The 13,122-nt window shown below is 48.8% G+C and overlaps 1 protein-coding gene across 2 annotated transcripts in view; it reads right to left on the reverse strand.

Annotated features, from left to right (window-relative positions):
* CFAP65 (cilia and flagella associated protein 65) overlaps window positions 1-12,909 on the reverse strand; it is a 38,958-nt gene extending 26,049 nt beyond the window's left edge. The window contains exons 1-11 of one of the 2 annotated variants that reach the window (XM_030803622.1): window positions 12,848-12,909; window positions 11,877-11,922; window positions 10,261-10,309; window positions 9,740-9,943; window positions 6,852-7,036; window positions 3,717-3,819; window positions 2,754-2,920; window positions 2,370-2,569; window positions 1,956-2,101; window positions 1,265-1,487; window positions 682-947 (exon numbers count right to left, since the gene is read on the reverse strand). In XM_030803622.1, the coding sequence (XP_030659482.1) occupies window positions 682-947; window positions 1,265-1,487; window positions 1,956-2,101; window positions 2,370-2,569; window positions 2,754-2,920; window positions 3,717-3,819; window positions 6,852-7,036; window positions 9,740-9,943; window positions 10,261-10,309; window positions 11,877-11,922; window positions 12,848-12,872 (1,614 nt within the window). In that variant the 5' untranslated portion in view covers window positions 12,873-12,909. Of the gene's footprint in view, window positions 1-681; window positions 948-1,264; window positions 1,488-1,955; window positions 2,102-2,369; window positions 2,570-2,753; window positions 2,921-3,716; window positions 3,820-6,851; window positions 7,037-9,739; window positions 9,944-10,260; window positions 10,661-11,876; window positions 11,923-12,847 lie in introns of those variants that run through there. The other variant, XM_030803623.1, reaches the window with a different exon arrangement.
* Window positions 12,910-13,122: the final 213 nt, after the last annotated feature.

Below are 13,122 nucleotides of genomic sequence, written 5' to 3' on the forward strand. Positions count from 1 at the left end.
CCCTCCCAAGGGAGGAGAATATGGGGGCTGCCTCATCAGGCCTCCCCTTTGGGCTTCTGTTCTTTCCTCCATTTCCAAGGCCTCCCCCAGCCCATACTAAACTGTCACAAGAATTAGAGAAAGGCACCCATTCCTCCAGGTACACAGACACAGCCCAAGCCTGGGCACCAGCTCAGGGAGGGATCATGGGTTACATTTCAGCCCTGTTTGCCATCTTGGCCAGGCACCTGCTGGTCAGGGCACAATGTGTCTGATCATGTCCAGGGGCCTAGGGTTGGGGTCTAACTTGAAAGCTCTCTGCCCTATGCATGCTATGTGGGGTGGCTTCAGGGAAGAATTAGTCTGTGAAGTCATGGAAGGCAAAGAAAAGGCAAAGCCTGCAGGGCTCGGCGGGAGCGTGGGAGGCTGTGGGTCCAAACCTCCCTCTCCCAGCCCATGAGCACAGCAGCAGCAAAGTGCCTGGCCTGGTAGCAGGGCAAGACTGGCACAGAGTGATCTCCCCTGTGCCCAGGCCACACACTGGCTCCAAAAGCCAGGGCTGGGGCCTAGGAGTGGGAGACCACCAGGCAGACAGCCCTAGAAGTTCCAGAATACAGGGGAGTGCCCACCAAGCCTTGTCATCATCACTGGGCCCCAGGGAAGCCCCTCCTCCCTCAGCCTCACGCCCTCCCCACGACTCACCTGGTGGTGGATGAGACAGGCCACACGCCGAAAGCAGATGATGGGGTGAGTGGGCTGGAAGGCACAGTGCAGGGTCATACGGGCCTTGCCCACCAGGGTCCCAAAGGCAGGCCTGATGCTAAAGACACTCTCCAGGCAGTCGATGGCAAACTGGAAGTGGGCCGTGCAGTCCGACTGGTTCTCAATCCACAGGGGCTGCTCAGAGCGCTCCCCAAGGTTGACCCAGCTGAAGTTGACACAATAGTGCTGCAGGGACACAGCAGGGCCTGGACACAGGAGATGGGGTGTCAGCTTCCCCAAAAATGTCTTAGACAAGGTCCCACTGAAGGGAGGTGGTACTCTCAGGGCCAGGCTACAGGCCCAGAGCCCTGGCAGCCTGAGCAGATCTCCAGCACCACTAGGTGCAGGTGGGACTGGGATCTCCAGGTAGTCACAAATGATTCCTCATGGGGCCACCAGGGGGCAGCAGACACCCAGGCTGAGGCAAGGGGGCCCCGCCTCCTAGGAGCGGGGAAGGAGCTCTTCAGAATCTTCAGCATGGGCTGCTCCTGTCCCCAGGGGAGACCCCTGGGGTCACTGGTACCTCTACAGAAACCAACGACTTTAAGCAGGGTCTTGGAGGCACAGCCAGAAGGCATGATGGAGCAGTAGTCCACAGTTCTGGTGTCCAGAGTCTTGGGGCGGAAGAACACTGACACGCATTTCTTCTCTCCCGGGAGCACGATGCCATGGGCCGTGGGGCATGAGAAGGCCTGGTCTTCGGTCAGTTTATCCGGGGAAATTTCAATCCTGAAGGGGGCATTTACCTGTGGGGCCAGGCAGAAGGACAAAGCATCAGGTCACAGAGCGGAGCACTGGATGATGCGACAGTCTACGCATTGTACTGACGTGCCCAGCTAAGGGGGTGAGGGCAGCTGGCATCCAGCCTGTGCCCCACTAGCCAGACTGCCCTACCAGGAGGAGAGAAGGGGCGGAGTCGTGTGCCCTGCCCAAAGCGGGCACCTTTTAATTCTCCCCAGGGTACCATCACAGCTAACTGTGGTCCTGGGGTCAGGACAGTCTTAGGGCTGCTCGTGGCTCTAGGGAGCCGGAGTATACCCCAGCCCAGCCCCCAGCTGAGGAGAAGGACACACCTGTTGACAGCTGACATGGGTTACATGAGGCTTGGGGCCAAAGGCGTAGAGAGAAAAGGGGGCATTCTGTAAGGCGGTGATTTTAGGAAACTCCAGTCCTGGGGGCCGTGAGTCCCGCCGCCCCTCCTGCCTGGTGCCTACCGCCGACGGGTTGTGTAGCCTGATCTGCCTCTCCGAGGTGCAGCCCACAGCAACAGAGCCAAAGTACAACAGCTTCTGGAAGCCCTCGGCATCCTGGTCCTCCGGACACTTGTGCTTTATGCTCACCAGCAGCTGGGCGCACTTGGCTGGGGCAGAGATGGGGGAGTCTTGGGGGAACCCGCCAGGGCCTCTGTGGCCCCAGCTGAACAGCCTCTTGAAGAAAGCAGGTGGCCCCAGGGAAAATTTAGTCTGTAACATCATGGAAGACAAAAGGCAAAGCCTTCGGGGCTCGGGGGAGGGCAGGAGGCCGGTGGAGGCGGGGGCCAGGCCAGATGGGAGGTGGGGGACACTGAGGCCTGCCCCCAGAAGGTGCAGCAGGGGCCGGTCTGGGGACGGTGGGAGGTCGGGCCTCACCCACAGCCTGCAGCTGGATGCTGCTCCTCTGCCGGCTGCCCGCCCCGTACCAGCACGTGGCCTGCACCTCGTGGATGACAGCTGTAAGGGGCTGAAATGTCACCTTGATCTGAGAGGCCTGGCCTGGCTCCAGGAGCCCCATGGTGGGCAGCATCTGGAATGGGCTGGAGAACTCCCAGGTGAAGAAGGTGGGCAGGTCCCTGGGGGTGGGGGGCAGGTCAGGGCACTGGGCTCCCGGCCCCTGCTCCTGCAGTAGCAAGTCAGGGACGCTGGGCAGAACCTCAGACTATCCTACCCCCACAAGGGTATGCCTGTCTCTCCTGTGTCCAGACACCCTCCTCACAGCTCTTGCTCTCCCGCCCTGCACCTCAGCCTCTTCCTCACCCCACATTATCCAGGGCAAACCAGGCCTCGGTCGTGTCTCCCACAGCACATATGGGCAGCTGCAGGGATGGTGGGCAGATCAGCCTGTGGCAGGGCAGGGTGGCCCGCAGGCCCACACAGAACATCCCCTCAGCTTTCTCAAACCACAGCTGGTCCACGTACTCCTTCTGCAGTGTGAGGTGGGGCAGGGACAGTCATCCATCAGTGGCACTCAGGGACTGCACATCCCGCCCACCCTCAGCCACCCCCAACACAACCGCTGAGGGGAGGGCCGGGCCATGGCCCCCACGTCAGTCTCTGAGGGGAGCTGGGCACCTATGTTGTCTTGATCTCAAAGATTAGAGCCTCTTTTGTGGAAAAAGTATTTTGAGGAAATGTGGGTGGGGAGTGGCAGGAAGAGGCCAAGGAATGTAGAAGGGGTTTCTTTTCTTTTTTCTTTTTTTGAGTCTCGCTCTGTCACCCAGGCTGGAGTGCAGTGGTGAGATCTCAGCTCACTGCAACAGCCACCTCCTGGTTCAAGTGATTCTCCTGCCTCAGCCTCCCAAGTAGCTGGGACTACAGGCTTGTGCCACCATGCCTGGTTAACTTTTGTATTTTTTAGTAGAGGAGGGGTTTCGCCATGTTGGCCAGGCTGGTCTCGAACTCCTGGCCTCAAGTGACCTGCCTGCCTCGGCCTCCCAAAGTGCTGGGATTACAGAAGTGAGTCACCGTCCCCAGCCACGGAATGTAGGGCTTTCTGATGGTCAATATAATATCGCAGCCTTTACCCCCAGCATCCCATGGGGAACACCCTCTGTCTAAAGAGATAAGGGGCCAAGCCCTTGACGGGGCCTCCTAAGCTAGATTGCTGCTGGAGCGGGCAGCATGTGTGTGCGCAGGGGCGCTCCTGGTTGCTCTGTCCTGTTTTCTGAGGTCACTGTTCCCAGGTGCCTCCCTGCCCTCACTTGCTGTGGCAGACCTTACCGCCTCCAGAGGCCGGAAGACGATGGGGAGCGTGAGGGTTATGCCTGGGCTCAGGAAGATGGGCTGAGGGATGACCGTGAAGAAGAACTTGGTCTTGGGGGGCCTGCAGGAGAGAGCCGGGGGGAAGCACCTCAGATCAGGGCTCAGAACAACTGGAAGAGGCAGGAAACGAGGGAAGCCCTGCAGCCAAGGGAGCTTGAGTCCCTGAGACCACAGAGAAAGAGATCAGGAGATGAGCACGTGGAGGTGGAAACTCAGGGGTTTGGTCACAAGAGGACCCACACTCCTCCTCCCCTTCCTATTCTCAGAGATCTTCACTCTGAACAAAAAGGGAGTAGTGTTTGTACCTCTGATGAGCATGGAGGCCTGAGAGGGACAGGGACAGTGAAGGGTTACCCAGATTTTAAAGAGTCCCCAAGCACTGAGGTGGGGGAACCAAGGCTGAGGAGGGTGGGACTGGGGATGCTTTTCCAGAGACCTCAGCAGAGCTGTAGCATCCCACAGTGGGTCAGAACCACAGCTGCTGCAGACTTTCAAAACATTAATAAGACAATGACATTGTCAGCAACTTTACACCAACCAATGTTTAAATTTAGATGAAAAAAATTGCTATAAAATATAATTTACCAAAACTGACCCAAGAATTGTACAATAAATATTACGGCGGCTCTGCCTAAAAACATCAAAGAAATGGAATGAGTGGTCAAAAATCTTTCCACAGGCCAGGCACAGTGCCTCACATCTGGAATCCCAGCACTTTGAGAGCCTAAGGCGGGAGTATTATTTGAGCCCAGGTGTTCAAGACCACCCTGGGCAACATGGCAAGACGCTGTCTATACCAAAAAATTTTTAAAAATTAGCCAGGCATGGTGGTGCATGCCTATAGTCCCAGCTACCTGAGAGGCTGAGGTAGGAGGACTGCTTGAGCCCAGGAGGTCATGGCTACAGTGAGCCATGTTAATGCCACTATACTCCAGCCTGGGCAAGGGAGTGAGACCCTGTCTCAAAAAAACAAGAAAGAAGGAAAAGAAAGAAAAGAAAAGAAAGAGAAAGAGAGAGAGGATGAAAAGAAAGAAAAAAAAAGAAAGAAGAAATTAGATAAACTTTAATGTGTGTTTATGAGAAAAATTCTCAGCAAAGCAGGAATAGAAGAATATTCCCATAATCTGACAAGGTGTACACTTTTACAGAAATCCTACAGGAAATCAATCCTACCAGACAGCTTAATAGTGAAACATTGCAGTCCTTTACTCTGAGATGATAAACAAAACAAAGATGCCTCTATAACCACTTCTGTTCAGCACTTTTCTGTTTAACAATGCAGTAAGGAAAGACAAAAGGTGTAAGGACTAGAAAGAAAAAAAAATGTCATTTTCCATTTAAAATACAAATGTGTGCATGAAAAAACAAGAATATTAACAAATAAATTATTAGAATAAGAAGATTTGCCAAGATCACTGAACACAATACCTATATAAAAATGACATTTTAAAAACGAGCAACAAACAGAAATAAAACAACTAAAAAATGTCATATACAACAACAGCAAAAATATAAAATACTTATGAATAAGTCTAACTAAAGATGTGCTAAATGTCTATGGAGAAAACTTTACACTTTATTGAGAGACAGGAAAGATAACCTAATGAATATAGAGATAGCCCATGATAAAAAAAAAAAAAAAAAAAAAAAAAAAAAATTAATAAAGATGCTAAATGTCTATGGAGAAAACTTTACACTTTATTGAGAGACAGGAAAGATAACCTAATGAATACAGAAATAGCCCATGTTCATGGATTAAAAGACTCAATATTATAATGATATCATTTCTCCTCATATTCATCTATAGGTCCAATTAAATCCCAATCAAAATCTCAAGAACTGTTTTATGTGCATGTATGATAAGCTGATTTGAATATTTATACAAAAGATCAAAGGAAGGGCCAAGAATAGCCAAGACAATCTTGAAGAAGAATTAAGTAGGAGGATGTATACTACCAGCTATCAAGATTTACTATTCATAAAAATCAATTCCATATAGATAAAAGACAAATATAAAAGGCAAAAATATAAAGTCTTTAGAAGATACTAGAGGAAAATATCTTAATGACCTAGGGGTAGAGGAGGACTTCTTAGGAGAAGCATAAAAAAGCACCAATCATAAAATAAAAAGACTGATAAAGTTGATACCTTTAAAATTCAGAACTTTTATTCTTCAAAAGACACAATAAAGGGAGTAAAGACAAATCATAAGATGAGAGAAGATATCCACAACGCATAACTGACAAAGGGATTGTAATTGGGATAAGAATTTACACCAAAAAGAAAAAAGACAAGATAATGTAAGAGAAAAATGGCCACAGACTTGATCATAAATTTCACACATGAAGAAATGCAAAGTGTCAATAACCTACAAAAAGACACTCATCCTCATTCATCAGTAATCAAGGAAATGCAAATTAAAACCACAAGTTACCATTATTGGCAAAAATTTTAAATTCTGACAATAGCAGTTATTGGTAAGGATGTGGAGGAATGGGAACTCTCTAATGATGCTGGTGGGTGTCTAAAGAAATCCATGCACTCTGGGAAATAGTTTGGCTTATCTATAGTAAGTGAACAGGTACATGGCCCAAGCCTCAGCAATTCTATTCCTACGTCTATTCCCCAGAAAAGACAGAAGGTGGAGCAAGGTGGTGGAATAGAAGGCTCCATCCCGCAAGGTCACCAATTTAACAACTACGTAGAAAAACAAACAAACAAAAAAAACCTTCATAAGACTCCAAAATCACATGAGCCTTCATAGTACCTGGTATTCCCCAGAAAAACTCTTGTACTTATGTAACTGGACACATATACATGAATGTTGTTAACAGTCCCAAACTAGAAACAGCCCAAACTTCCTTCATTCTGGATGAATACACTGTGGTACAGGCACACATTGGGACACTACACCACAATGAAAAAGAATGGACTATAGCTGCACAATTATTCATACTGCACGTGTTTTAAACACTCACTGGCTTTTATATAGCATGTTAAAGGTTTTTTTGTTTGTTTTGTTTTGTTTTGAAGAGAGCCTGCTTTCGGGGCTCAAGGCTCTGGCGCTGGGTCCTTGATCCCTTATACTGGTACCTGTACTTCATCTTCTGGAGTTTCAAGGATCGATTTTTCAGAACCAGACTCCTTGTGGTCTCCTTTCCTAGCTCCCAGCCTTTCCAGTGCAGCTCCTCGGCCACCTCAATGCCCCAGATGACCCTCTTGTTCACTCTCTTCTGCTTCTTTGGGGAGTGCATCTGAGTGCCCATGGAGCTTGCAGGCTGTTCGGGTGGCAGGGAGAAGGGGGAGCAGAAAGGATGTATCAGCAGGGTGGGATGCCAAGACCCAGAGAACAGGTGAAGGTCTTCCTCCTCCACCACTAAGAAAATAAAAGACAAGACAGAAAAACAATGATTGACACCACCCCTCACCCCTGAGGGATGGTCTGGAGACAGATGGTGAGAGGCAGGTAGGCCCTGAAGTCAGACATCACCTCTTCCAAGACTGGAACTGTTTTGCAACTAGAGCCCCGGCCCCTGAAGCCTTCCCTGGGTGGCTCCATCAGCTACTCTGTGCAAACACACAAATGCAGGCTTCTGTTCTGTTCCTGAGTGCACCCTCAGATACCACCCCATCAGGTGCCTCCTCCCCTCTTCCTCCTCCCAGTCTTGCCCCTTGCTACAGATGCCTCTCCTAGCTAGAGCAGTCTATCCCAGGCCCTTTTCCAGACCACAGTTCCCTCTGCACCATTCCCTCTCCCATTCCTCAATTGGCTGGTGGGGTAGAGGAGGAGCCAATTTGCTTGCTGTTCACCCCACCTATCCCCTGACTTCTGGGGCCACTCCAAGTGCTGCTCCTGGTGATTGATGCTAGTGCTGCCATGTGCGGCGTTTCCATCTATAATGGAAAATCTTTCCATAGACTTATCCATCACCCCTTTCTAGATGAAGAAGGAGGGGGCGTGGAAACCCCCCTGGGGCGGTAAGGTGGAGGGAGGATGAACTGGATGCCTCCTCCTACCACGGTCATTGCCACGAGCACTCAACTCATTGGCATTTTATCTTTTTTTTTTTGTTTTTTGTTTTGTAAGAGTCTCGCTCTGTCGCCCAGGCTGCAGTATAATGGCACAATCTCGGCTCATTGCCTCCCAGGTTCAAGTGATTTTCTCGCCTTAGTTTCCTGAGTAGCTGGGATTACAGGCACCCGCCATGCCTGGCTGATTTTTGTATTTTTGTAGAGACAGGGTTTCACCATGTTGGTCAGGCAGGTCTTGAACTCCTGACCTCAGGTGATCCACCCACCTTGGCCTCCCAAAGTGCTGGGATTACAGGTGTGAGCCATCATGCACGGCCAGCATTTTATTTTATCTTTGACCAAGTATTGCTTTTATATTGTTGAATAATATAAGGATATAGTCATCTATTCAACAAATATTTTTTGAGTACCTATCATGCACCAGACACTGTGCTAGGTGCTGGGACTACAATGGTGAACAGGACTGACAAATCCCTTTTCTCTTGGAGCTTACATTCTCAGTTTCAATATTTACTGAGTGTGTCTGATGGCCAGTATACTATTTTCTTTCCTGAGTCACCTATGGAAGAAAGGTGACATGGATGATGGGAGGTAATTTACTGTAATATCATTTGGTGCATCAGTCAGTGTCCAGGCAGGAAAACAGAAGCCACTCTGAATGTTTAAAATAGGGAATTTACTGTGGCCAGGTGCAGTGGCTCACACCTGTAATCCCAGCACTTTGGGAGGCCAAGGTGGGCGGATCACGAAGTCAGGAGTTCGAGACCAGCCTGGCCAATATGGTGAAACCCCCGTCTCTACTAAAAATACAAAAAATTAGCCGGGCATGGTAGCAGGCGCCTGCAATCCCAGCTACTTGGGAGGCTGTGGCAGGAGAATCGCTTAAACCCGGGAGGCGGAGGTTGCAGTGAGCTGAGATTGCGCCATTGCACTCCAGCCCTGGTGACAGTGCGAGACTCTGTCTCAAAAAAAGAAAAACAAACAAACAAACAACAACAACAACAACAAGGAAATTTACTGCATAACCATGAGTAGTGAAGGAACCTGGGAGTTGGCAACATCAAGAAGCTGCCACCACACCTAGGTTGGAAGTGGTGGGGTCAATACAGCCTTGAGGCCTGTCTGGTGGGAACTGGAGCCACAGGGGAAATGCAGCTGCTGACAGAGACACTGTGAACAACAGAGAGAGGAAGAGAAATGCCCTGGCTTCTCCCTTCATCCCATCTTCCAATCTCCTCCTAGCTCAGAGCACAGCAGGGAAGGGCAGTGAGTGAACCCAAGGGCAAACAGGCCCAGAATGGCACAGAGGACAGAGATGTCTTTTAAAACACGACCCTCAGTCCACAAGGAGGCAAGGGCAGCACACCTAAGGAGGTGGGCACTGTACACCACACAACACAGACACACACTGCATCATACACAAAGCCATACCCATAGTTACACCCCTGGACAGCTGCATCATCACATAGAGAGAACTACAAAGAGCTGCAAAAAGTAAACAGTATCCATACATTATTGGTCAAACACAAAGTCCTAGGAGTCAAGGCCGGAAGAACTTTCTAGGAAAGAGAAATCCTGGCTATCCAACCAGCCTCTGACTCGTTCCTCCCTGGCACTCTCCTACCCCACGGCCTCTCAGGCACTCACTGCTCCCAGCACTGCAGTGTGCTTGGTGATACAATGGTGAACAGGACTGACAAATCCCTTTTCTCTTGGAGCTTACATTCTCAGTTTCAATATTTACTGAGTGTGTTCAATGGCCAATACAGTATTTTCTTTCCTGAGTGACTCATGGAAGAAAGGTGACAAGGAAAGTCTAGACAAGGTCTAGTGCTAAGATGCAGAGGGAAGAGTCAGGGCCTCTCAGATTCCCACCCCACTGCCCTGCCACCCATGCACCGCCCTGGCCCTGCCACACCCTGCTCTGCCTGCTCTGGCTGCATCCTTACCTGGGCGCTGATGGTGCTGCAGGCACTCATGGCTGCACTGCTGTCGTTGATGGCAGGGATGGCCACTGTACTGGCACTCAGGCAGGATCCACCAGAGTTCATGGTGTGGTCCCGGCTGTTCCTGGACCTCACGATGGAGCTTGGAGCTTGGGTTAGCATCAGGCCCTTGGGACACAGTCCAAAGGGAGCACTCTGAGTATGGAGCTGGGAAGAGAGCAGAGGGGAGGGGAAACAGGAGTGACATGAGAAAGAGAGGCTGAAGGAGGAGACTCTCATGGCCCTCTTTGTCATGGAGGAGAGGGTCTGCTTCCCAGCTCTGGCAACAGGTGCTAGCTGGCACCATGAGGAATGAGGCTGTACATGAGATCCAGGGCTTTGCCTAGGAGCCTAGGGACTCACCATCAGGAAAGGCACTCCAAAGACGGACTTGGGGACAGGGCCCACCCCACTATGCCCCTCTGTGGCCACACTTGGCACTGCTCAGCAAGCTCCAGTGGGTGTTACTGAAGTGTGTGCATTACCTTTATCTGGCTTTTACTCTCTGCTTGTTTCCTCTGAACACTCTTGCCTCTTGTGAGAAGAGAAATAAGGGGGAAAGAAGAGGCAAATGAGACTGACGGATTCTCTACCTTCTGGGTTTCCTCCACCAGTCTACAACCTGTTAAGGTAAACATCACTGAAATAGATCAATCAAAGCGTAAGTCAATCCATCTCTAGAGCAGAGGGATCCTCGATGACTGTAGCTGAAATCATATGCAAATATATGTGACACATATGTAAAGTATATGCCAGATGCTATGTATGCATACATGTCTGTTTTCCAGGAGGAATGGCCACAGTTTTCACCAAATGCTCAAAAGGATGCTTGACCTCGATCTAAGGGACACAAAGTATCTCAGACTAGCTCTGGCTCCATCACCTCGAATCCCCTCTTCCTTTAGCTGGCTTCCTTTAGCACACACACTCAAGTGTGACTTTGTTACCTCGACAAAAGGATAGCAATTTTCACACTCACACACCAAGACTAAGCCAACCCCACTCAGGCACATGTGGAAGTGGTTTGCAGATCCCTATAGTGACTTACCTCAAATGGTTCATCTCTGATTTCCCTTTACACTTGACACGAAGCCATCATGCATGAAATCATAGAACATGGCACTGCCCCCCAAAATATAATGCAATCCACATGTGTATTTTAAAACATTCTAGTAGCCACATTAAAAAAGTAAAAAGACACAAGTAAAATTAATTATAATGATACATTTTATTTAACCCATCATATCAAAAATGCTACATTGAATATGTATTCGATATGAAATTATTGAGGTACTTTACTATCTTATTTTGTATTAAGACTTTGAAATCTGGTGTGCATTTCACACTTACAGCACATCTCAATTTGGACTACCCATACTTTCAGTGCTGAATAGCTACATATGGCTATTGGCTACCACATTGGACAGCATCACTTTAATACCTTTTTTGAACGAATGTTTATTTTTCAGACTACTCAGTATCCTCCCCCACCTCCCCCACTTCTTCGAATAACAATCTCAAAAATAATAATGTCTATTAACATGTACTGAGAACCCAAGTGCCAGGCAGCAGTGTTGTAAAGTCTTTACAGGGATTTTATTTATTTATTTATTTATTTATTTATTTAAGACAGAGTCTCACTCTGTTGCCCAGGCTGGAGTGCAGTGGCAAGATCTCGGCTCACTGCAACCTGCACCTCCCGGGCTCAAGCAATTCTCCCTTACAGGTATTTTAATTCTTATAACAGTTTATGATTACGTGTGACTTGTCCATTTATTTGGCCTAAAATGATCCTTTTTAAAGTTTGTCGTTCAGTTCCTTATTTTAATGTATTCAGATTTAGCAAACAATTTCATGATCACCCTTTAGGAATTTCTACAGTTCCATCAGACACTCTCTTATCCCTCCCCCACCACCCACCAACACCCTTCCAAAGCGGAAGATTCTGTTGACCCTGGCTTTCCTAGTTGGCAACATGTCTAAACCCTCTGGAGGGGACTATCTAGATTCAGTCGTTCGTTCATTCACAAAGCACTTACTGAGTGCCTATTATGTACCAGGTACTGTGCTAGGCACCAGACAAAGCAGGCAAGGCTCCTACCTCCAATTGTGAACTGGACGTTCAGATGAAATCAAAGAAATGTAAGCTGAGGAGACACAGAGAGAGTCCATTACTTTTCTGCCACGGGATGGTCTTGCAGCCCTGTCCTGACTCATTAATGCCTCTGACCTCAGGGGATTGTACAGACAGCTCCTGCCTCAGAGCTCTGAAAAAGTCTCCACTCAACACATGAAACTATTCCAGAGAGTGCATAGAAGAGATGAGAGATGATGGGGTAGAAAGCTGGTCCAACCCAGGTCATGGGGCTAGGGAAGTGGTCCCAGGGCAAGGGATGCTGGGTGCCAGCATCTTCTCAGACTCTACAGGGATAGGCAAATTTCTCCATCTCCCGGAGCCTCAGTCTCCTCGCCTGTAAAATGTGGGTTAACCTGACGATTTCACAAAGTTGATGTGCAGCTCGAATGAAACAGAGGATTTGAAACAGCACTAAACAAACCCATGTTATAGTAATTAACAACCATAACTTTCCCACTAGCCTGCACTATTCTTCCAAAAGACTCACACATCTGCAGTCGTTGTGAAGAGACTGGGCAAGCGAGGTTTTTTGTTTTGTTTAGGATTTGTTTTGTTTTAAATTGAAGTTTCCAATTTCGAGGACTTTAAAAAATATATATCATGAGCTTCCTTTATTTGCCTAATTGCTGATCTAAAAATCTCCAAGATGACCACTAGAAAAAGTGGCAGGTCGTCGTATAGAGTCGAGGGAGAAAGAAATAGATGAAACAAAGGGGGACAAAATACACTTAGAGCTGTTTCTTCTTTCTCTTCGGAATCCTTAATCTGATTGATCTCGCCCAAGACTCAGTCCCATGGGGCTCTCTGAAGGGCATGGAGGGGACCTCTGGCCACGATTTTCCGAAGGATAGGGTCTCCCGGGACAGATACCTTCCCTGGCCACTCGCGCCGCTCCCTGGGACCCTGGGACCCTGGGACTAACGCTCAGAACTTACATCGCCTCCATATTGCCGTCTCCATAGATACAGGACGCGCAGGAAACGGCCTCTTCAGATATCCCAGGGCAACGACGGCAGCCCGAGTGAGTCAAGATTCGTAGAAGGCGAATGCGCCGCCCAATTTTATTTCCTATATTCAGTTTTGATTCCCTGACTTTTCCTGCTGGTAGTAACTGTGGGCTTCTACCTGTCGCGACATGGTAATGTAGAGCCTCCTAGTTGTCGTGACGTTCCAGCAATCATGACTTAGTTGACGACCAAATTCACAGGAA

Source organism: Nomascus leucogenys, chromosome 22a, assembly GCF_006542625.1.
Source record: "Nomascus leucogenys isolate Asia chromosome 22a, Asia_NLE_v1, whole genome shotgun sequence".
NCBI lineage: Eukaryota > Metazoa > Chordata > Mammalia > Primates > Hylobatidae > Nomascus > Nomascus leucogenys.